At 39.9% G+C, this 24,689-nt stretch overlaps 2 protein-coding genes across 3 annotated transcripts; both read left to right on the forward strand.

Annotated features, from left to right (window-relative positions):
- Positions 1-237: 237 nt before the first annotated feature.
- LOC120728204 (cytochrome c oxidase subunit 6B1-like) lies at positions 238-5,062 on the forward strand. 2 transcript variants are annotated; one of them, XM_040023009.1, is made up of 4 exons: positions 238-353; positions 939-1,062; positions 4,376-4,476; positions 4,887-5,061. In XM_040023009.1, exons 2-4 carry the CDS (start codon positions 957-959, stop codon positions 4,938-4,940), a joined length of 261 nt encoding a protein of 86 aa, XP_039878943.1. In that variant the 5' UTR covers positions 238-353; positions 939-956; the 3' UTR covers positions 4,941-5,061. The 2 variants fall into 2 exon arrangements, with proteins under 2 accessions (XP_039878943.1, XP_039878944.1); XM_040023010.1 differs by lacking the exon at positions 238-353 and adding an exon at positions 360-436 and having other exon boundaries at positions 4,887-5,062.
- A 505-nt stretch (positions 5,063-5,567) lies between these two features.
- Positions 5,568-24,372, forward strand: LOC120728203 (solute carrier family 2, facilitated glucose transporter member 1-like). Its single transcript, XM_040023007.1, has 11 exons — positions 5,568-6,557; positions 6,861-7,001; positions 14,139-14,240; positions 14,956-15,116; positions 15,848-16,088; positions 17,065-17,227; positions 18,615-18,802; positions 19,578-19,682; positions 19,772-19,870; positions 20,309-20,512; positions 20,592-24,372. Exons 2-11 carry the CDS (start codon positions 6,990-6,992, stop codon positions 20,892-20,894), a joined length of 1,578 nt encoding a protein of 525 aa, XP_039878941.1. The 5' UTR covers positions 5,568-6,557; positions 6,861-6,989; the 3' UTR covers positions 20,895-24,372.
- Positions 24,373-24,689: the final 317 nt, after the last annotated feature.

Raw genomic sequence — 24,689 nt, forward strand, 5'->3', positions numbered from 1 at the left:
CAAGCAATTAAAGACCAAAATCATGGTACGCTTAAAAAAAACAGTTGGAAAAGACCATAAAATGAAAAAGTCAACAATACAGAATCAAGCAGAACAGACGTGCTGATGCAAAGAACTACACTTTGAGCATGGCTTCTTTCTTTTAGTCCTTTATGTTAAAATAAATCTGTGCTTGTTGCTCCTCTGTATGTCCAGCAAGTGGCAGTGCTGCCTTTCCAAACATTGGTGGAGGCGCCATTTTTTTTGTGTGGGTTTTTTTGGCCGCTTTTTCCCAGCATGCTTTGCCAGCGCACTGTCTTTCAAAGCTAGAGGACGCCGGGAGCACGGATTATAACGGAATTGATTTGTCGACGGTAAGCCGGTTTTCTTAAGGTTTCTACGTGAATAGCGAGTCGATGATAATTTAGTTTAAGTGTGTGCGCAGTTTAGAGCCTCTGTGAGTTGTTTTTGTGCTTTTTTTCTTTTTGTTCTGTGGTGAAAATGTTTTAAAAACTGTGTGAGCTGTGTGTGATTAGTAAATACCTGAGCAGGATTAATCTTAACTTTCTATTTTTATCGATAACGTCGTTAATGAACGGATTCATCAGGACTCTCGTTTTATTTTCCAGTTACTGGCAGGGAAAATGGGCTTAATATCAAATTAGAAGTTAGTTTTGCTTATGCCGAACAAGCTGTATTTTTACTCTTTTGTTTGATATTATTTAACACATATTTAAGACCACAGTGGATCACGTTTCACATGGCGGTGTAGTCACGTGTTTAAATCGGCACACAGCATAAATGTTTGCAGTTAAAGAGGGCAGCTTAAAGATATATTATTTAAGTAGCGCTCACTGACTATTATTAGGATACTTTGTGCATTTAAATGCTTTCTTGTAGTCCGTGTGTGCAGCATGATCACATTTAAGCGTTGCTCACATGCTGTTGATCCTGTGCAGACCTCCAGCAGCTGAAAAATGTCAGACGCGGTCCAGGAGAAGATCAAGAACTACAGGACGGCTCCGTTTGATGCCCGCTTCCCCAACACCAACCAGACACGCAACTGTTTCCAGAACTACCTGGGTAAATGAGCCGTCTGCTGCACAGTGTCGACGCAAAGTCATGTCAACCTTTGTCATAATTCAGTGTTTTCTTCCATCAGACCAACGCAGGTCCAGTTCCTTGTTTCCTCTTACACTGAGTACACCTTGAACTTTGAAATCAGACAGGTAAAAATGGCCACAGGTTATTTGCACCTTTGCTCTTCAGCTTTGCCTGGGTCTTCACTCAGACTAATGTTTGGCTTCTCATAAATGTGTGAAGAACAGGAAACCTGCAAATCTGCTGAGCGTTGCGAGTCTTTCGGGGCCTTCAGCTGAATTCTCACTTGTTTGCTTGCTGTTGTTCCCCTCATTTTGATTTCATCATCTATTCACACAATAGCTGCTTTTGGCATGTTTGCTGAGTATTTCCGATACTTGACTGCGGAATTTGTTGTTTTCATTTGAGACTAATTGAGGGTTTAAACTGCAGCAGTTCTCACTTCCAAACTTCTTCTGGTCAATTTTATTTCTGTGTGAGACGAGGACACAACCCATGCTTGATGTCTGAATTTCAATATTTAAATCAATCAAAGTTGCTTTGCTGCTAGTTTCTATTTCAAATGAAAACTCAAAGAATTAAACACATCTCCTTCTATGCCCAGTGTGACGGTGGATTTGCTGCAGACTAAATGCACTCTCTAATTATCTCTTTCATCGCTGCTGTGATTCAGCTTCACGTTAGACGTATTGATCCGTCTGCATATGTAATGAATGTTTTGATTAATGCTGCTTCTCTGCTGATTTTTCAGAGTAAAAGTTTGCATCAGTCTTTGTGGAAGTGCAGTAAAAACTAAATGCCACCCAGACACAGAGACTCAGTTTCAATCTGAAGTGACTGTAACCTAAATCATTTTGGTAATCTGATACTGAATAACTGTTACAGGACCATTACTTGAATTGACCAATAACAATGCTGTGACACTTTAGTTTTGCACTTCAGGGTAAAAAAGCTGCACATGGGGAAGTTTGATTCCTGCCAGAAAGGCCTTTATTCCATGTGTACAACGGTGAAACACACCTATGATCTTTTCTCAGGCATAACCAGTCAGGCTAATGAAACTCCTGTTTATTGCAGGGTTTGAAGCCAGAAGTTACCTTATATGGATGATGGGGCACAACGCAATCGGTAATGCTTGGTTAGCAAGCAGCATTCATAAAGTGTTCAAGTGCAACACACTGATATCTATTTATCAATAGATAAATAAATGGTAAGTAACAGAGTAACAAAACACAAAAACTTGACTCGCCAAAACTAAAGCACACTCTTCCTGGATGATCTGTAGCACACAGCATACGTGCTACAGATCATCTATTAAAAATGCTCCAAATGCCCAAACATCACAGAGATGGTTGGGAGGTCCAGTTCAGTGACTATTTATCAGACATTAGGCCTGGCAGACAGCCGTTTGCTTCAGTTCACTGTTGAACGTCTCCCTGAGGCTGTTATGAAGGGAGAACTCTGTAGAGACCAAAACCATTTGTGTAGCAGGCTGTAAACACGTTTACTTCTGTGGATGTTGGGAATCACTTCTGCAGTCAGGCTTGGGTGCCCATTAGAAAACCTTCTTGGTGCGTTTGCACTGGCTTCATTTTTAAGCTGTGGAGGAAAAGGATGGATGAATGACTTCGAAATATCTAAAATAAGCGTGTTGACAGCCCGATTTTAAAAAGGAGAATTTGCTATGAGTGGTTGACAAATAGGAAGTTGTCACCTTGTTTTGTTTTTGTATAAATTACCACTTATTTATTTATTTTACCATGAATACTTACATTTGTTGGATTTAATGTATATAAGAGCTGAAAATTACACCAGTTTTAAGAGGAGTGATAACTGCATCTCCCCCGATGCAACGGTTTCTTATTTCAACATATTTGTTGGTATTTTATACATGTCAATGTTAGTTATTGTGTTCAAAAATATGTCAAGTACTTATTTCAACTTTGATCAGATAAATCTTTATTTTTAATTATTATTGATTAAAAATAATCAAATATTTTAAGGATAAAACATAATTTCTCAAAAGTTCCAAAATAACTTTGATATCTCAACATTCAATCTGATGTTAAAACAATTTTTGACTAGTTTATTATTTAATTATTTTACTTACTAATAGGTAAGTCACTCAGTCTGAAACTCAAGAGCTCAAACCAAACTCATGATGTATCTGAATTTATATATTTTTTTAAATTGTATTTTAACACAATGTTAAAATACAATTTTATGTGTTACAAGTTTCTTTAAAATGTCCTGTCCTGTGACGTGACGGCCCGAACGCATCACACCGACGGACAGAAACAGATTGTGGTTGTGGTTTTGTTTGGGTTTGTTTTTTTGTTTTTTGAGCGACAATAAATGTCAGGGTGTATCAGCATTTTATGAATTGTGGTTCTTAATTATAAAAGTTAATCGTGACTGAACCGTGGTTGTTTATGGTCACATAATAAAACCATGTTGACATTTGGCTCATAAATAAATGATGTTTGGGTTTCTAACAACAGTTCCATGTAAGATAAATGAGGACTTTGAGACTACCGTGTCACAGCAGCGTCAGCATATATAATGGGTAGTTTCCTACTTAACTCCAGAGAGGATGATTTGGATGTTTTGTTGTTGTTTTTTTTGTTTTGTTTTTTGTTGTTTTTTTTAAAATCTGATTGATTTTGTCATTCGAGTTAGACGTCTGGTCTCTTTTAATGGCACGTGAGCTAACAGTGAAGTGTAGCAGATGACTGTATGAGCCTCCTTACTATTTTTGTGCTGTCTGAGGTTTTTGGAGCATTTTTATTAAAATCACATGAAAAATGTCTTGCTTACAAATATAGATCATTCAAGAAGTTTGTGCTTCTGTTTCAGTGAGTGAAATTCAAGTGTTTTATTGGCCTGTTACTCGGCAGGTGTGTTGCACCTGTGCGAGTATGAACATACAGCTTGCTAGCAACGTAGCATTATACCCTCTCGTCCATATACGTCTCTGCTGGCTTCCAAAAACTAACAGGGCGACAGCTAAAATGCTGATGTTTCAAATAAATATACACGGTTTATGGTTGATTTCTGTAGGTCTACACTTCAACAAGCCATGCGTTAGTGTGGCATTGTGGTCGGTGACTCTGATGGTCCTAGAGCGACAATAGTATGATGTTGGAGGAAAACTGCAGATAAACAGAATCAGGCTCATTTATCTGACTCGAGTCCTTGAGTCAGATAAAGGACTCGAGGACACCGGCTGGCTTTGCTGGCTGTTTAGTGTCCATCTCTGGTTTGACAGCTCGTCCCCCTCTTTGTTTTGTTACAGACTTCCACAGATGTAACAAAGTTCTGTCAGCCAAAGACCAGGACACGGCTCCCTGTGACTGGTACCGCAGAGTCTACAAGAGTCTCTGCCCAATCAGCTGGGTAAGTTACACGTGAAACAAATCTCACTGTCTCACTTGGCTGCACCTTCATTTGCTTCTGTTCCAAAATTCTTGGTTTTAATTTAGTCATCAGTTTTCTTTTTGGCGCGATATGGCAGCCTCGCTTCTGTCAGTCTGCCCCAGGGCAGCTGTGGCTACAACCGTAGCTGCCTCCACCAGTGTGTGAATGTGAGAGTGAATGAATAGTGGCATTGTAAAGCGCTTTGGGTGCCTTGAAAAGCGCTATATAAATCCAATCAATAATTATTATTATTATTATTATTATTCTTTTTCACTCAGAAGCTCTACGTTTAAAGTTGTAAAAGTCACAGCTGTGTTTCAGGCTAGTTTCCACTCTAGGCATTTATTGCTCCACTTTTTGATTTTTCTCCTGTTTTTTCTTTCCTTCAGGTTCAGAAATGGGACGATCAGATAGAGGCAGGAAGCTTCCCTGGGAAGATTTAAGGAAATGTTGATCTCCATCCAATTGTCTCATCTTAAGATATAAAAGTGAAACACTCCAATATTTCTGTACAAAAATGTCATAATAAAATGTTACTATGAGTCATGTCTGACTTTTGCTAATTGACAGCTGTAATTTACAGTTTACTCAGGCTTTTAGCTGTGTCTGTGTGGCAGCCATTATAACAAGTGTTTGAATTCTCTAAATACTACAGAAAGGTGCTTCAATGCTTCCTTTATTACCTCCTTTAGGAGAGGAGACACTTGCCCATCCTTTATGGTAAGAAAGGAGATGATGCTGACCCACGATGCAAAAGTGTTGCATCATCAGACGGCTCATGAAAACAGTGGTGCGCATCGTTATATAAATTACTTATTGTGCCATGATTTGCTTTTAAACTTTAACTTTATTCAAGATTTTTAACAAAAGATGAGAGCTTAAAGCTGTTGTAGAGATGCAGCTCAAGATGATTGAACTGAAAACAAAAACGGAAACAGTCATTCTTCTGAACTGTACCTTTAAAAATAACTTTCAACATAAACTATAAACGTTGATTTTATGCTATGAATTTACTGTCAAAAGTCTATTCACCACACCACTTACAAGGCCTCCATCTCCAAGGCATGTCTGTGTGGTCAGATTTTAAATGATCATTTTTAATGTATTCTCTAATTATTAAGCGGTTAACATTGCTCTAAGTGGTTGTGGCTGCTAAGACAAAACGTGCCAGGAAACATATGTGCTAAGGTCAAACGACGAAAGGCAAAGAAGGTTATTTTGTTTTTTAATCTCAAATGATTTTTATTTATTTTTAAACAAATTCACTGAGGCAGAACAGAGAAGTGTTACGTTCATTGCATAATAGTTCCACACAAACCTCCTCCAGGGAGTCAGCTGATTTTTGTTTGTATCTTTGTCACGCGCGAATCGTGAGCGTGAAAGAACTGCAGTGCGTGCGTGATTTCAGCACCAGCTCATACTGGTGGCTTTTTTCTGCTCGTGCTTCACAAATTCTGAGAGGATGTTCGTGAGTGTGCAAAAGTCACAGCGTTGTTTCTGCAGCTGGAATATCCTGTGTGCCGCACTGCATGGCCTGTTGCCCTGGCAACTGCCCGCCTCGCATCAACATCTGCAGCATCAGTCGTCCACTGGCTTCTGTCAAGGTCACCAGCGAGATGCATCATGGGAAGCCGAGGAGGACACCAGGACGGAGCAGGGAGGAAGAAGGGTTCACCATTATCATCCCCCACCACACTCGCTCACGCAAACTCCGTCCGCGCATGCGCCTAGTCTTTTCGTTAACTGAGCTGACCAACTAACCGAAATAAGGCTGTATCCATAATGGGACATAGACGCCGCCTCTCCTCACGGGATGCGGTGATGATGCGCAGGAGTCATGAGATCCTGCACGTCAAACTCTGAGGGGGCGCGGCCACATTCACGGCGTCCCTGCGTCCTCATTTCTCATAGGCTGGCTTCAAACAGACTACAACTACGTGCGGTTACGTGCGGTTCCCCTCGCAGCTCCCGTATGCACAGCCTATATGAGAAAAGAAGGGAGGCACTGCCGCAAAAAGCCACCGCTGCAGCTCCTGTGTCCGGACTGGCAGTCACGACAGGTGAGAACCCTTTATTTGTCCGCTTTGTGCACGGGTTAAGGGTCTTTGGGGGCAAGCAGGGGGTGGGAATAATCTACTGCACCTCCACTTTGACCGGCATTAGGCCGCGCGAGTACAAAAAGGTTAACTTTATTATTTCAACTACTTTTTCTTTCCATTTAAACCTGCATTAAAGCAGCATGGTACGGATAACTTGAGATCGGTTTATGATGGGAAATGAGGGGAGAGTAGTCGTGTCCTCCCTGATGGAGTCGGTTTGGTACCACGGACAGCGCCTAATGAGGTTTCCTCCTTTTCCTGCAGTTTTCAGCACCGACGGGCGGGTCCTGCGAAGCCTTTTAAACACCACTTGAAGCTCCCAGCTCCAGACTCCATCCTGCAGTTTGGAAATCCTAAAATTTGCCCGGTGATCGCCCAGACAGACTTGAAAAGATGGAGAGTCAGGCAAGAGATTTTAATATTCTTTATTCTGTGTGTGACCCACATTCAGAGAGAGAGAGAGAGAGCGGTTGTAGGACAAAACAGGCCTACTGCTCCAGTTTGCATTTAGTGAACTGGATGAAAAACAGATGAATAGTCACTGCAACTAAAGGATTTATTTTTAATACTTTCCCTTTTTTTCTATATAGAGTGTAAGTGAAGCTGTGTGGGTGGTATAAGCCAGTATGTGCACCATGAGAGCTCTCTGAGTCATGCAAAGCTCTGCAGATGGGTATCAAATGTGCACCAGAGGAATACCATGTGTATGTTTGTGCATTCTGGCATTATCTGTCATTTCAGTAGCAGTGTCTGATTTTGTGCGACTTAATGCATATTTCATTCTACTTTATACTTTCAGTTTTATTACTGTATGTTTGTTTTAGGTTAATGAGAGAGAGATTCGACATGTAGGGTGAGAGGACAAGAAAATATGCTTCCAAAGGTTAACATAACTATAAATTGCCTCAAATTCAGATACTTTTACATATTTTCTGGTTGTCACAGTCTAACAGGTTGTCAGAGATACACAACCTTCATAGTAGATGTCAGTTTGAAGCTAAATGAATTTTGCTGAAACCTTTTGCAGTATAAATGAAGCCTTAAGATTTGCTTTCTAGTTACAAAGCATGGCACTACATTTGACACAAAAATAAGAAAGCAATTTCTATTTCCTCCCAAAAATCAATGCTATGGTGGAAAGTATGTGACATATGAAGAACATCAGGTTCCCAGTTTAGCTCGTGTTTCCATTTATTTGACTCAAAAAACTACTTTTTGTTCTAAATGTAATCTGAAATCTTCACATGAAAAAAATGAGGAAAGATTAATTTCAAGCAATTAATTAAAAGTAATTTTGTACAGTATTAAGGTACATGCAGTTACATGTTTACAGTTATAAACTGTGCAGATTACATTAGGAATCTTAAAAATCTTTTTTATTAAGAAACTTCTGTCAAAGATTACAGTCACAACAATTTAATAATAGTGCTGATTTAATAATGGCTGATGTTGTTGTACTTTGTTGTAATTTAACAAGGAAATGTCTTAAAACAAAAGAGGGAATTGTTTCCTAAAAATATCCAGTGAAACAAAAACCTTTTAATTGTTTCTGTAGGTGATACAAAAGACGTCAGATATTTGGTGGTGAATACTGTCACCAGCACAAGGTCCAATTTCACAGGATTTGTTTGTCTTTAAATGTTTAGTGACTCAGATATTTATGACTAACCTTACACACTGAAGCAATTATAGCCTTGCTCAGATGGCCTCCTTCTGCCCCACCCTCCTCTGTTCATACAAATTATGAATCTGCTTGTCAGTACACCACCTGACACTTGTGAGACCCTCCCCTCACAGAAGAGCCTGAGTCCTTCATAATGAACAGATCAATACATTAACCCTGCTCCCTGGTTACCTTCAACAATTCAGTCTTCAGAGACTATGAGCTGGTTGGCTGAGCGCAGATGTAGGTCAGATGCACTCATCGTATCTCTGTGTGTGTGTGTGTGTGTGTGTGTGCACGCATGCACGCACACCTCCGTGCAGCACTGCTGTGGATTAGTGATACTTTAGTGAATGAGACACTGCCGCATGTTTGCTGCACAGTGGTTACTTTCAGCCTCTGTCAATAAACGTGTCACCTCCGGGCTGTTGCCATGGAGATGAAGGAAAGAGGAGGTGGGAGGAGGGGGAGCTGTGGGCGTTCTTGGATGGATGGACAGAAGGGTGGAATAAGGGGTGGAGGTTTAAATGTACACACGTTGTGTTAAAAGAAAAAAGATGCAGTATGAGCACAGAGGTCTAATGTATGCGTCATGTGATCATCTGATACACACAGTTGTACTAGAATGACATGTAGGTTGTATAAATGACACAGAAATATCTGTTCGTTAAATCTGTGTTCTGCTGTATCAGGGAGGATTTCTGCACACTGGAACAGTGTGATCTGATGCTGTTATCATGAGACAGGTTGCCATAGTAACGCAGCATCTGTTCAGCAAATGTGTTTGGTGCAACAGGCTACTACCAAGTTTGTCCTTCTCCTGTTTAGAGTGTTTTTAGGAGGTTGATTATTACATTTGTCTGCATGAAACCAGAGGTGTTTCCAGGGGGGTTTTAAGACGTGGGAGACCAAGAATAATGACTTGGAAGAGTATATTATCAGAACTATACAGTGTAGAAAACTGGTTTAGAAAATCCTAATTCCCAGGCTTAGGCACAGACATGTGCACTAAATCAAATGGTATTAAATGAAATATGGAACTCTGCAGGAGTCCTATTATTAAGCTAATTGTTTTATATTGATTGAGTCATTTGTAAAGTAGTAAAAGAAGATTTAGGTTGTTTACTTAAGTAAAAATCTAACTTCTACCTGAGTAGTCTAAGAGTGCTTTTCTAAGAGTGTTTTAGAAAATGTACTTGAAGTAATTAAGTAAAAGTACTCATCACAAATAATCACAGACAAAGTGGCATATTAGTGGACCATAATTATTGATTAAGTAATGATTACATCACTTAAATGTTGCAGATAGTCCAGAATAGCCCAGTCCAGTGGGATTGGGACAACATTAAGGTCCAATCTGCTGGCACCACCCTCTCCTTTTCCTGGACACGCCCTTGCATGAAACAGGTTCTCTTAAAAGGACCATTAAGTCCTTCAAATGTTTGCAGTAATGTGAATAAAAGTGCTTGAAATCCAGTTGGATATACCTTCATAATTCAAAATATAATCATAAAGTGTTTCATTCATAAAACCAAGAAGAGCTTCGGCAGTTAGAAGAAAGAATTTGTCCCCCAGACACAGTAGATGGACAGGTTACAATCCTCTGGATCACAGATGTCAAAGTGTAGCTGAAATGTAGCTGTACAGACATTTAACCTTCTCATTGATCGCTATTTGAGATATTTTGGGTGCTGTCAGGTGACTGACGAATTCTACTGAGTCACTGTGACTTGACAAAAAAAAAGGATGAAAAGGATGACGGAGAGGAAGACAAAGGTGAAACTGAGGTCAAATGTAGAAAGAAATGTGTGTGTGTGTGTGTGTGTGTGTGTGTGTGTGTGTGTGTGTGTGTGTGTGTGTGTGTGTGTGTGTCTGTATGTGTGTGTGTGTGTGTGTGTGTCTGTATGTGTGTGTGTGTGTGTGTGTGTGTGTCATAGGATATGGGAGAGCGGTTTACAGCTAAGACACTCTGAATTTCATTTTGTTCCTACGTCATGCTGGAGGCCTTTTTTCTGTGTCTCGGTTAATTAACTTTCAGCTGAACTGATGCTGATGATTTCAGACACGTGAGGAGGGCTGCATTCACAAATTCTGACTCTTTTTTTTCACAGAAACTTATTACAGCCTTCAGTAACTATGTAACAATTGTGTAAAACGGCTCCATCTTCTCACCTTACAGCAGTTACAGTGTTTAGGTTGACCCCTCTGCCCTTGTAGTTGGTGCAAGCCACTGATTTCTTCTTCTCTTCTTCTTCTTCATCAGTCAGTTGAGTCATATAACCTCTATGTTGATTTTGAGGTCATATGAGCCTAATAATAATAAATGAACACTTGAAGGTCCTTACTCCACAGCTTTAACATGCAGCACCACTGTTTGGCAGCCACATGTTTGCAGATATTTTCTAGTTTTCAAAATTTTAATTGCAGTTTAAAGATAATCTTTTTTGGTGATTGTTTATATCTTAACATCCATTAAATACAGACAAATTCTCTGATGTCCATTAGCAGACACACCCAGAGAGATGTCGAGGCTTTTAGTTTGTGGTGTCTCAGAGGATTATTGATTATTTTTATATTTTACACAAATCCTTAAGGACGGGAGAAGCAAAATAGTCTTTATATCCAAAGAGTGCACTTTATGATTTATTTAATCTCAAGAAATAAAAATGAGGGTACCAGTTGTTTTAAGTACATTCACATCCCTGTCATGCAACATACATATGAGACTGAGACTCGTCTTTTTAATAAGCTATTCTGATCCAGGCAATTCTTTTTTTAATTGTTTTACTTGATCAAAGTGCAGTCTTTGATACTCTTGACCAGTGTTGGGCAAGTTACTTTGAAAAAGTAATTAATTATAGTTACTTCTTCAAAAAAGTAACTGAGTTAGTAACTGAGTTACAATATTCTAAAAGTAATTAATTACTTGAAAAGTAACTATTGTGTTACTTTAAAAAAAATAAAGTTTAACCCTCTGGGGTCCAGGGTATAACTGGCCATGTTTTACTACTTTTGATGTTTCCTCTACATTTCACCTTTAAAAACTATTTGTTTGCCTTGTTTGGTCTCATTCTTTTCAGCACAACCTCACGTGTCTGAATTTACAGTCATGTTTTCATTTTGACATACTGTAGTAACACAACTGATCTAAAATCAGACAAAAAACATCAAATCCCAGTAGAAAAAGTTATATTTTTTTACTGTAACAACCACAAACATGTTTAATGAATCATATTTCTTTAAATGCAAATATAAATTGTCAATTTTAAAATCATATGCACAAGTTATTTGCAGCCATTTACCTTGTTAGTAACAGTAACGGCGTTGTAACGATAGAAATAGTAATTAGGCTCGGCATTTAACTGTTTTTTTCTTGTGTATTGGATGGGAGTTTTCTCTTATGTTCTGTCTCTCTTAGTTCTGCTCTAACACTGCTTCTCTAACCTGTGGGGTTCCACAAGGTTCAGTCCTAGGCCCATTACATTTTTCTACTTCCTTCCCTTAGCTGTCATCATTAAATCTTTTTCTGAATTATTTTTTGTTCCAATTATATGCTGATGACTTTCAAATGTCCAAGTGTCAACACCTGCAAAGGCTATATATATAAAAGCTTACTACAATGTTTAACCCATATCAGTGATTGACACTCTCACCTTGTCTTACACACCAACAAAGCTGAGGCCATGGTCATAGCCCCTCCTGGTTTATATTCTAATTTCAGTCAAACTCTTACATCCTATTGTTCAGTCACAGTGTCTGAAATCTTGGTGTTATATTCGATGCCTCTCTGGGTTTTGACTTGCATGTAAAATCAGTGTTTCATTCCTTTTTTTTTCCATTTGAGGAACATTTCTAAATTGCAACATGTGGTCTCTTTGATGGAACTGGAGTTCCTGCATTTGTGCCTTTGTGATTAGATTATTGTAATAGCTTGTTTCTTGACTTAGATCAATTATCTTTTCACATCTCCAGACAACACAAAATGCTGCTGCCAGATTATTAACACATTCCAGCAAGTGAGCTCATATCACTCTCACTTTATATTCTTTACATTACACTCCCAGTAGACTCATATACAGATCACAGTTACTTATCATGGATCTCAAAGCACAGTTTTCATGATGGCGCTGTTGTTTTAATCCCTCCTGTTAACAATCAAGGGTCAATGAAGGTCGACTTTATCAAAGAACTCTATACTTATGTTTGAGAAATTGATCCTAGTCATGAGATTCAGGTCAAACTGGGTCACAGCAGCAGAAATTGGGCCACTGTGTCTTTGTTTCTGCTGATGTTAGTAATTCAGCATGCAGCCGGTAATAAGGAGACCCACTGCTGACGGGGCGGAACTGGCTGCTGTTTTTGAGGCCGCATAGAGATGTCGATGGGCCTCAGGTGATACGCTGCCCTTGGCACAACAATATCACGGCGAGGTCACATATTATTAGCGTACACTGCACTTCTCAGGATTGTTTTTGTCTCAGGGGTGTTGGTTAAACACGACCAATCAGAGGGAGAGAGAAAAAGCTACAGGGATTTTATTTCCTGCACACTCTATTGTGCTGTTGATTTAGCATAATCCATAGCAAGCTTATTATATTAAATGTATTTCAATTATGATTTTAATGTCATTGCACTGTGCAGAAGGCAATGAAAGAAAAGTGAAGGGCAATCTGCACTCTAAATATAGCAGACTCACAAATATTGAATCTAACTTTTCAAGCAGAACAAATATCCTGCACCTGGTTGTACCAAAGTCCTTCCAGAAGCAACTCTTGCCAGTCAACCTGAAAATGCCTCCAGGCAGTTATTTTTAAGTGCTTACCTAAATGAATAGTGAGCAAGCTATAACTTACATTTTGATGATAATGGGGACAAAAGTTGCACGTGTAGAATCATCACTCAAAAAACGCATTCAGCTGCTGAGCGGGTCACCACAGCAGAGGGATCGACATATTTGATTAGGTTTTACGCCGGATGCCCTTCTAGGCTTGGAACCAGAACCAGGAGTAGCGGACTAGCTTCAGACCTTTGAAGTCTGGGTTTATGGAACACAACTAATCAAATAATGCAAAAGAAAGAATGCTATTTATCCTTGAGATAAGGGTAATGTGGCAAAAGTAAATCTTAATTAAGCCATTATTTCAGTTTAGAAATAAAAGCAGTAAAAGCAATAACAGAAGCATGATACTTAAAGAGCAAACCCACCCTGATAAAACTCGTCATCATTTCTTATCAGCGTTACTGAAGCTTACGAACATCTGATTGCAATAACAACAGTGATGGCTCCTTTATCACACACCCTAATTTCATTAAATAGATGAATAGATTGTGTTATGAGGCCCGGTTCTGTTGCAGGACCAGATGACGGCTTCAGGATTGAATTTCGTCTGCATTCAGTTGATTATCTTCAGGAAGGAAAAGCACACAAGCAGGAAAACAGCTGATCACAGAGCCATGGCTCTACCCAGAAGGCACTTGAGTTTTTTGTGTATTATTGTTTCTAGTATATCTTTTCATGATTTTTCTATTTGCCTTTAACCTTAAGAACGTCCTCTGAAGAATAAATAGCAGTGATTTGTGGTAGCAGCAGGTATGTTTATTAGAGTACAAAGATGACGAGTAAGTGTGTGTCCCTACATGTGAGTGCTTCTACGTGCAGCCCGAGTGACTTCACCGTTTGATTCCTGCTATCACTGCTCGTGTGACGCTGCATCTCTGACCTGTCTGGTGTCAGCTTCTACATTTTATTGCATCTGTCTGCCTCCTGCAATAATTTAAAATCCCATTATGATATCAAATGTCATAATCAATATCTTTGTCATACCTCTTCTTCTCCCTTCTCCTCTTCCTCCTTTCATTCCCCTTCTTTCTCCCTCCAGGAGAAGCAGGTCACAGGTTATCTCCTGTTCTCCCTCGCCACCGCCGTCATCGGCTCTCTGCAGTTTGGTTACAACACAGGAGTCATCAATGCTCCAGAGATGGTTGGTGAATATTAGCAATCTAATGTGATGTAGGCTTCATACTATAGGAGATATAAGTTATTGTAAAGATTGCAAATACAAATATCTGATTTCTCAAGCATTACAGCCGAGGTGGGTTGAACATAAACCACAAGATAGCAGAGGAACTGTGGTGCTTGCATCACTGCATTTTAACCCTTTAAAACCTGAACCGTGAAATAACTGCCAGAAAACTTTAATTTTTGGATAATGGAGTGTTAAAAATGTGTCATGCAATTTATATCATTTTTTGTCACACTGAATATGTAGAAGTCTTAAAAACACATGTATCAAATATGATGCGCTTGGCTTTAAAGGGTTCATTTTGCTTGTTTTCAGAGAAGCAAATTTACATCAGAATTATATTAAGGCTTAAATTATAAAATGTTTGTGTTAATTTGGGGGAGATTTTTATTTTACTTAACTAAGAGATAAAAGTCAGTGATTTATTAATGTGAAAGAATATATAACAAAAATAACCTCTTTGGAAAAGTTGTTTTGGTTGAAACAGATCTCTCCATTTACCCACTTTTCTCACTTTCTAACTTTATCTTTGTTTTAAATATAGTTATTTTTTTGTTTATTGAAGACATAAAATACCAAATACCATAAGGTTCTGTCTATTCTTCTGTCTGGCCAGTTCTGTGAATTGATCTGTTTTCTCATCCTCTGTCTGTGCATCCATCTCTGCCTACAGAAACTCAAATCTTTCTTCAACGTAACCTGGTATAAGCGATATAACGAGGAAATCGACCCTGGTGTTTGCACCATTGTCTGGAGCGTTGCTGTTTCCATCTTCAGTGTGGGCGGCATGGTGGGCTCCTTTAGTGTTGGTGTCATAGCTAACCGGTTTGGCAGGTACGAAACCTTCTTCATCCTGTTGTGTAATATTATAGGTAACATGCAAGATTTATTTTCTTTCACCATCTTTAGCCAAAAAACCTTTTAGTTACAGCCTCTCTATAAGAACTCATGTTTTTACTTTTAGAGCAGTTTTGTGGACATTAAGTCACAGCAGTGTTTTTCACTACATTGGCTCTGTGCATTTCCTGTTCGGTACAGCTGAACCGTCACAGCCCATTACTGTTAATGGATCTCATGAAGCGTGTCTGTCCTGAGTTCGCTGCTCTGCTCTAACGTTCCCCAGAGTTGTTCCTTTATTTCTCCATTTCCTTCTAAATTGTTTATTTGTGGTGAGTCTGCTGCCAGTCACCATGTGAAGTTACTGGGAAGTTAACACACAGCTAATGCTAGTGTTGGCTAGCAAAATGAAAAGATGGTGTCCATATAACCTAAACTGTATTTAAACTGTTTTTTGTTTTTATTTAAAGCTTCTTTTCGTCTAAAGTTAAGCCTTTTAAGATGGAAAACTATGGATACTTTTGGAACCAGCCTTGAGACGTCATTCCAGGAGTTTCAGTCTTTGGGACTTCTACATTAGCTTTAATTTTCCTCCCTGGAGTTTGGTTGAAAATGTTCGTTTTCCTTTGTCAAACGTTTTAGCATCAAGTTGTGGAGTTTTTTTGTACATTTTTTTGTTTTTTTAATCATTAACATTCATATTCTTTCCTCAACCTCCCCATCCTCAGGCGTCGCTCCATGATCCTGGTGAACTCTCTGGCAGTGATCGGCGGCCTCCTTATGGGCTTCTCCACCATCTGTTCCTCCTACGAGATGGTGATCGCTGGGCGTCTGGTCATCGGCCTTTTCTGTGGCCTTTTTACTGGCCTGACTCCCATGTATGTTGGCGAGGTGTCACCAACGCCGCTACGCGGAGCTTTCGGCACTCTGCACCAGCTCGGCGTGGTTGTGGGCATCCTGATCGCTCAGGTCAGCAGCTCTACTAAAAACTTCACACTAGAGATGTGTGACTGCTTGACTGCTTTAGGAAATTAATGTAATTTGCTGGAGTAAGCTTTGCACGGATCTGATTGTTTAATGCTGCAGGGGTTTTACTTTACTATATTAAGTGCCTCGAGGTGACTGCTCTTGTAAATTGGTGCTATTTAATCAAATGTAGTTGAATTGAAAGTTTATTAAGTCAAAGCTCAGAAGACATGTATATTAGGTTCATTTCGGGCATCTGAGCTAAACCTAGTTTGTATCAAGAAGTCTTTGAGTTATAGGAGTTCATTCATTATTAATTAATATGGATAATTATCATCGCTGTGGTCGTTACTCAAGAAAAGAAATGCATTACAATGCATTACACTTTTCCAGAAAGTTAAAGTTAACTTAATTACAATTTAACAACAGAAACCTTAGGATACAGTCCCACATGCTAAGACAAATGTCATTCCTAATGAGGACAAACCATCTTTCTTTTAGTTTTTACAAATGAAAAAAAGCCGACGTGACAAAGCAAAGATCAAAAGCAGCCCAAAGTGATCACTACAGTGATTCTACTTCAATTCAATTTTATTTATATTGCGCCAAATTTACAACAACAGTTACCTCAAGGTGCTTTATATTGTAAGGTAAAGAGCCTACAATAAATCAGCGGAAACCCCAACAATTAGATGGCCCACTATGAGGAAGCCCCTTGGTGACAGTGGGAAGGAAAAAACCCCTTTTAACAGGGAGAAACCTCCAGGAGAACCAGGGTCAGGGAGGGGTGGAGGAACTGTGAGGCCGTGAAATATGAAAGTTATGCATGAATTTAAAACAAGATATTCTTTAGTCTTGTCTTACTACATAGTAGTATCTACAAGAGGATATCAGCTAGGACACACAGTGAGCATTAAAACTGATTGAGTTTTATTGTTTTTATCAGTTTTACCCTTTTTCTGTGTCCCCTGATGTCTAGATCTTTGGTCTGGAAGCTCTGCTGGGTTCAGACAACCTGTGGCCTCTGCTGCTGGCCCTGACTGTGGCCCCCGCTGTCCTGCAATGCATCCTGCTGCCTTTCTGTCCCGAGAGCCCCCGCTTCCTGCTCATCAACCTCAAACAGGAAGAGGAGGCACGCAACGGTACACAATAATACATCTATAAATAAACTGCAATGACACACAACATTACTGCATTTCCTGCTGCTGTGCATGGATGGACTCCAACATCTTGGATTGCACCTGGTGGTGGTGTTTCTCTCTCTCCTCTGAAGCCTCAGTGAGGTCACAGTAGCACCACCTTTTTTTAGCTTCTGATTAGAATGGCGCACCACCTCACAGTAGAAGCCCAGAGCAGAATGGAAGCTGCAGTAGAAGAAAAGAGACTGGAGTTAGCAAACTTATATTCAAAACCATCACAACACGCTGAGCTAGCAAGAGCTAGCTCATTAGCAGTGGCTGGCCTTTCAAAATAAGAGCAAAGAAACTGTCTACTAATAAATTAATCACTTTACCTTAAAATATATGAAGCACAACACATACCAAGTATAGTCTTGTAAATGCTACTATTACTGTATAACTGCTACTAATGGGGATAATAAGGATTTCAATAAACTAAATTAAACTACCACCAATAGAAATGTAACTTCAGTCACTCACTGTTGTTAGCTTTATTGTCTCTGTTATAGGTGTCTCACGGCACCTATAACACTATAATATGTATTCTATTAGCACCAGCATTACTGCTAAAGACCACCTTGAGATGGTCCCATTGATTAACACAGTGTCTTCATGTAATAATGTTGGAACGACTCAGCAGTTACTACAGCACTGCAGCGTTACAGCGACAGAAGCAGTGAGAAGGAGAGAGATTCGTTACAGATACACAGAGGTGGGATCAGCGGAGTCAGGAGGAAGGTCGAGCGTGATCAGAGGAGTCCTTGAACAGACAGAAGGTTTTGGCATCTGTTCAACATGTGGCCTGTTTGGTTTGACTCCGAGGCCCTGACCCACTTCTCCTTCATGCCTCCATAAGATAAACAAACACAGTTACTGTGACCGTTTAGTGACTGCAGATTCTCTAGAGAAAGCAAAATTTAGCAATGTGTCCTGATGTTATGAATAAAGGTTATGATAAACAAAGCTGCTATAACTCACAATCTTTTGTGAAGGAATAAATATGCAGATTGTCTTTTTTTCAAATAAACAAACTGACATTATGTCGGAAAAGACTTTGAACTCAGCCTGTGTGAATCCTGCTGTGTAGCGCCCGCTGGTCGCCATTATAAGATTATAGCTCATTTTAAAATGCAGTTCATGGATTGCAGGAGCCTGTCCTGAGTTTGATGTGTGATAAACATCCATGAAAATTAATCTGCATATGAACTGTGGTGAATTCTGTCCGATAGCTGTAAGTTGTTGTTCCAGCATGTTACTCTTGAATGTCTACATCTTCTTGTTGTTGCTGTTTTGTTTTTTTGTCTTTTGCATCTGTAAAGGTGAACAAAACCTGTCTCTGTTCTGTCCACAGTGCTTGTGCGTCTGCGTGGCTCTGAGGATGTGAGCAAAGATCTGCAGGAGATGAAGGAGGAGAGCGCCAAGATGGCCAAGGAGAAGAAAGTAACCATCGCTGAACTGTTCCGCACGGCAGCGTACCGACAGCCCCTCTTCATCGCCGTCATGCTGCAGCTCTCCCAGCAGCTGTCAGGAATTAACGCTGTAAGTTTAATGGGTTTTATTGTCTGTTTTTGGTGCAGCTTTGCGGTGGTTAGTGCTGTCAGCTCACAGAAAGAAGCTTGTTCTCCCTATCCCTGTGTGGGATTACTTCGGATACTCTGACTTCCTTCCATAGACATCCATGGCATTAAGCTAATTGGTGAATTTGGCTGTGTTGTGAATATAAACAAGAGTGACTGCCTGCCTCTGTGCAACCTGCGACAGACCTGGGATGGGCTCCAGCCTCCCTGGCGGCCCTGACTTGGATGGATGGAAGCTTAATGTTTATTTTTAGCTCTTCCTGTGCCCTTCATTTTAAAAAAAAAAATCTATATAATAAAACTGATAAATATAAGTTATAAAAATAAAAATAACAGCAGTGCTAGAAGGTATCGCTCAAACCACAGGTCAGAGTCAGAGATGGAGGGCAGTTTAGCGCTCTGAGCATTTGTTATTACATGTCTGGATCGTTTAGTTAATTTGAAAAAAAAATATTGGCTAAAAGGCCTCTAAAGGTTGTTATTTGACTAAAAAATGTCTTATAAGCAACGTCATGCTATAAAACTGGGTGTAGCTATTATTCCTGGATGTTGGGTAGGTTGGGCTGTTATATTCTCACTGTTGGCAGCTCCCAGAAGGATCCTATAGAAAAATTGGTTTATAAAAGATGGAGGTCAGCGGGAAAATAAAATATGCATTATTTATTTTGATACTGTTATAAATGAGGTAATATTACATCCCTCATATTACTCACTTCCATCCTCTCTACCTCCCTCAGGTGTTTTATTACTCCACTGGGATCTTTTCCTCAGCCGGTGTGCAGAAGCCGATCTACGCCACCATCGGAGCCGGCGTCGTCAACACCATCTTCACCATTGTTTCTGTGAGTGACGCCGCCGTGTGTCTTTTTCATCTTGGTATGCGTTTGTGTGCGCTGGGAAGCACGTCACTCACAATGTTCCTGTCCTACAGTTGTTCCTAGTGGAGAAAGCAGGGCGCAGGACTCTGCACCTCCTGGGACTGGGTGGGATGGCGGTTAGCGCTCTGCTAATGACTGTGTCCCTCCTGCTGGTGAGTTTGGTGACGTCAGAGAGCAATACAGAGACGGAGTAAGAACAAAGATGTGATTGATTCTCTCCACAGCCAAAACAAAAGTAAATGCGACATCAGCTGTTTGGTTTTGTTGCTATATTGAATGGCCGATGCAGTATTTCCATCAGTTATTTCCCATAGCATTTATATATTTAAAAGCAATTAATTGGTTAATTATTCTATTATTACTTTTTTCTGTATTTTTGTCCCTTGCCATTTTCAGTCAGTGGTTTGTATAAAGATGTGGAAACGTAGGAAAAAATTTAAAAACAAAATAATAAATAATTAAGGAGCAAATAAATATACTTAGTTCCACTGAAAAGCAAATAATTCACCATTGCATGCTCTCACTAACTGTTAGATAAGCTAATCTTTGTGTTCCTGCAGTAGTAGCTCCTTCTCTTTCTGTCTGTGCAGGATAAAATCCCTGGTGTGAGCTACGTGGCCATCTTGGCTGTCATGCTTTTTGTGGCTATGTTTGAGCTGGGCCCCGGTCCAATCCCATGGTTCATTGTGGCCGAGCTGTTCTCCCAGGGGCCCCGCCCGGCAGCCATGGCTTTGGCCGGCTGCTGTAATTGGACGGCTAACTTCCTGGTTGGAATGAGCTTCCCCACACTTCAGGTAAGGGAGAGGTGATGGTTTTTTTCTTGTGGTTTATTTTGCTGTAGATCACTCTGACTCTGCTCTCTCCTCTCCTCAGGGGTGGTTGGGCCCGTGGGTGTTCCTCATCTTCACCGGCTTACTGATCGTCTTTTTCATCTTCACATTCATCAAAGTGCCCGAGACCAAAGGCAAGACCTTCGACGAGATTGCTCGTGGCTTTAGTAGCGCCGCACCTCCTCCTTCCTCGTCCGCCGAGGATCCTCCAGCCAGTGCCAGCACTGCTGTGACGCTTCCTGCTTCTCCTGTGAAGGAGAAGGTCCCACTGGTGGAGGCACCAGCAGCAGCTCCATCTCCGGTGGCTGAGACCACACCTCTTGAAGCTAAACAGGAGAGCAAGTAGAGCAGGTGTAGATGAGGTTTTAATGGATAAGAGAGGTTATAAACGAAGGAAGAGCCACAGCAATTTTAGACATACTCTAAATTGGAACTAAAGCTTATTTTACAGCAAGCTTAGATAACAATAGCGTTACGAGTTCATGGGTTTGGACCTTTGAAAGGTCCTACTTTCTGCTCTCATCATCGCACTTTGGACTCCTTGTTTTTCTGAACGTTCTCACGCTTCCTTCTTTTAAATCCTCTCTTCCTTTGAAAAGAAACGGATACATTCCTAGGAATTCAACTGCACTCATTGACAGTGTGACTCTTTTTCAACACGGCAGTGTGTCTCAGGATGACACACTGTAAAACAAAATTGAAGCTGGCGCGGGGTAACAGCCAAGGTGAAAGGATGACGCTTTTATGAAGGGGTGTAGGTGTCTCCTTAAACATAATGTTTGAGTTCAGGCCTGAGTGATGTTAGAATAACAATGATCCACATTTTTTTAAACTGACACACTTCTGTCTAAAATATTAGACATGTGTCGTAGTGGGCAGTATAGTGCCGTGTGTATTTTAGCTGTAGTTCGTATATTATTGTAGATTTTGTTGCAATTATGTATATGGAAACGTTCTCAAATCGCAGGTCTGAAAGGATAATTGCAGTTTCTGCTTTCAGCATTTGATTAAGTGCTCACGGAGAGCTTTGAAGAGCAAAGCCAAAGAAATGGTGAACACACAACCTGAAATCGGCTCTTCACGGCGGGGATTTAACAGCCGCACAGGTCACGCTAACTGTAGAAATTCTGAAAGCTCATAAGATGGTCAAAGCTGTAATCTAGTATGCCTTTGCTTAGTTGGAGTTTGGCGCCACCCTCAGTAATAACTGACAATTGCAGAGGTGTTCTGCTTCATCTTTGATCTTAAGAGTTGATGTAGTTGGTGATGAATCCCAAATTTACTCCAAAAAATGTCCCGTTCACCAGAGAATTTAAAGTTATAATTATTCTATATAATGTTTATATAGACACTGAATATATACAAAGAATTATTATTTTTAGGACTGTGCCCTGTAAACAAAAACCCTTTTAATTATTTTACACATGTAGATTACGGTGGGGTAGCGTGCAATGTATATTATTTTGTTAAAGGGAAAATTATCATAGTATTTATAACCTTAGAAACTGATTTTTGTATAGAGTATATAGTTAGAAATCAAACAAAGAACTGTAGTGCTTTCCAGATTTGCCCCAAGGAGGGACACAGAGTTTGCAATAAGCTCTGTGTCCATCACCTAAAATGTAGCTCAGAGATTTAGATGCATTAATGCACCTTGTTAACCAGAGAAGCGGCAACGCAAGCAATAGAGCCGAAATCAGCAACGTAGAAGTCATTGAGCACAATAGCGCTTTATGTCTAACCTACAGAATAACCGAAACTATATTTACCTGCAGAACACTTATATCTGTCAGAGCTGATGTTAGAATAGATAAAAAATCCTAAACTCTCAGTGAGCTGAGAATGGGCAGAGACCATTAAAGGGGGAAGTGCTAATACTGTAAGGATAACGGGTGACACAGCTGTCTGTGATGGTTCATGGGCTTTTATTTTAAATTATACTTTTTTCCACAAAGGGAAAATGACATAGTGGACATTTTTTAGTATTGTGTTTTCGTTCTGAAATGAAACTGTATGTGGTTTTGTTTTTATTTATATTCAGAAATTGCAAAGGACTGACTGGGGCTTTAATTCTACAAAAATCAAAAAAACATCTGGAAGCAGCTGGTCTGGATGCAGGACCCAGTGATTGGAGGGCAAAACCTTTTTTTTTTTCCAGCAGACTTTATTACATATGTGCTCCGAATGCCGGAGTTTTCTTTAAAGCTTTCTTTCTGTTGTTTGATTACGGGAACACTCAGAGAACCGAGGTTACGTAACCTCCGGCGCATCTCAGCTCGCTCTGAGAAAGTGCGTTAAATTATTTCATCCTTCAGGTCAAAATGAACTTCATCTTTCCTCATTTCTGCTAATTTTTCCCATACGTGCATCAGATTTGTTAACGTGACATGAAGAATGTCTTCAAATGCTTTAAAAATCCTTCGAATGGCCCAAATGCACTAAAACGAACCTTTGACGCAACACTGTAAGAGTATAAAAATTGTTTATTCTTACAAAAGCTGTAAGACTAAATGACTTAATAAGCAACAATCAGTCTTGTGCATTTCATACATTAATAGTGATTCCCAAATAATAAAATGAACATTAACAACCACGATTTGTAAAAATGAGACCACATCTGTGTGGTGTGAGTCTGGCTTTACGTGCTTGGGTCCAGATCCTGCCAACATTGTGACGCTTTGTCTGAAGAGTAGCACCATCAGCCATTACAGATTTCTGTATTCCAAACAGTGTGCAGTGTGTGTGGTGTAGACATGTGTGACACAAAGTATATTTTATACATTCTGTCGTGACTGCGTGAATTCCTGTAGTTTCATGAAAAAAGCTATTTTCACTCATGCTGCACAACGAGGATATATTTATTGATTTATGTATTTATTTATGAATTTATTGTAATTATTGTACACTGGAAGAATATTTGTGTGGACACGACTTCTTTCAATGCTACCTGCCTCATTTAAATGGTGGAAATATATAACTTTGCAGACCTGTTGAACTTGAGAGATTTATTGAGAGGAATATTTCTTGCAATGAGGGGATTGTTTGTGCAGTCATGACTTTGTTGTGTATTGCTGTATTTGTGGGTGATGTACTGTGCTTGCATTGAGGGAGGGGTGCGGTACGCTCCTCCTCGCCGGTGGTGTTCAGTGTTGTGTTTAGTCTCTCGACCCTGTTTAGTCACACGCAGCTTCTTCAATGGCACTAACACTGAGTCTGATATTTAAAGTTCTTTCTATTACACAGCCTGCCCTGTTGGCCTTTTGTGATACAGGATACCTCCAAGATTCGAGTTCACTGCTCTCAGCATTGAGGTCACGGGTGGAGCAAAATGTTTAAAATGGAGTTTAAAAACGTACAGCTTGCTTTTGATGTGGAAAGATTGGATTTTTGCAACCTTCACGACAACACTGTAACAATATTCCAGTTAATATTTGCAAGCATGAATCTGTTATTTTACAGTGTTCCTACTGTAATCTACAACAACAGTTTCCTGCTGTAAAAATATTACAGCACTGTGCAGTATCTAATATTCAAAATTACCTGTATTTTCACAGCTGTTTTGTAAACTTAGAACCTCTTATTCTAACTGTGGTGGAAAAGTGAATATTGTTTGTTAAAGTTGGCAAAACTTCTTCAGCAGGGCTTTAAAACCTGAATGATTTGGGGTAACTCAGCCCTGATTCAACCCCTGGTTTGACTGCAGTGCATCCCAAATGTATTTGAAAGGATTTAAAACAGATATATGGACCCAGGCTCACACTGCTCCCAACAGCTACTTTATGCACATGTACGAACCCAAAACCCTCAAAACCTTCCACTTACTGTACAAAGATAGTATAATTGTTAATTTGTAAATATGTATTTTTTAATAGAGTACTATTTATATGTTGACTTTGGCCATTGTATGTGTGTTTGGTTCCTTTTTTAGTTCGGGGTGCACATTGTCATTACTGTATCTCTCACTCTGCTTCTTTGGCTCTTAACATCCAGCAGATCACCGGTGGCCGTGTTAGATTGTAGTTCGTCTATTCTTCTGCTTCCTTTTTGGGTGTAAAGTAAGCAAAAGCTCCCTGAAATGTGGTGGATATTAACCCAGCCCTAATCATTTAGATCGCCTGAGACCTGGTGGATGTTAACTGGT

This window comes from Simochromis diagramma, unplaced genomic scaffold (assembly GCF_900408965.1).
Source record: "Simochromis diagramma unplaced genomic scaffold, fSimDia1.1 OVJJ01000307.1, whole genome shotgun sequence".
Taxonomy (NCBI): Eukaryota; Metazoa; Chordata; class Actinopteri; order Cichliformes; family Cichlidae; genus Simochromis; species Simochromis diagramma.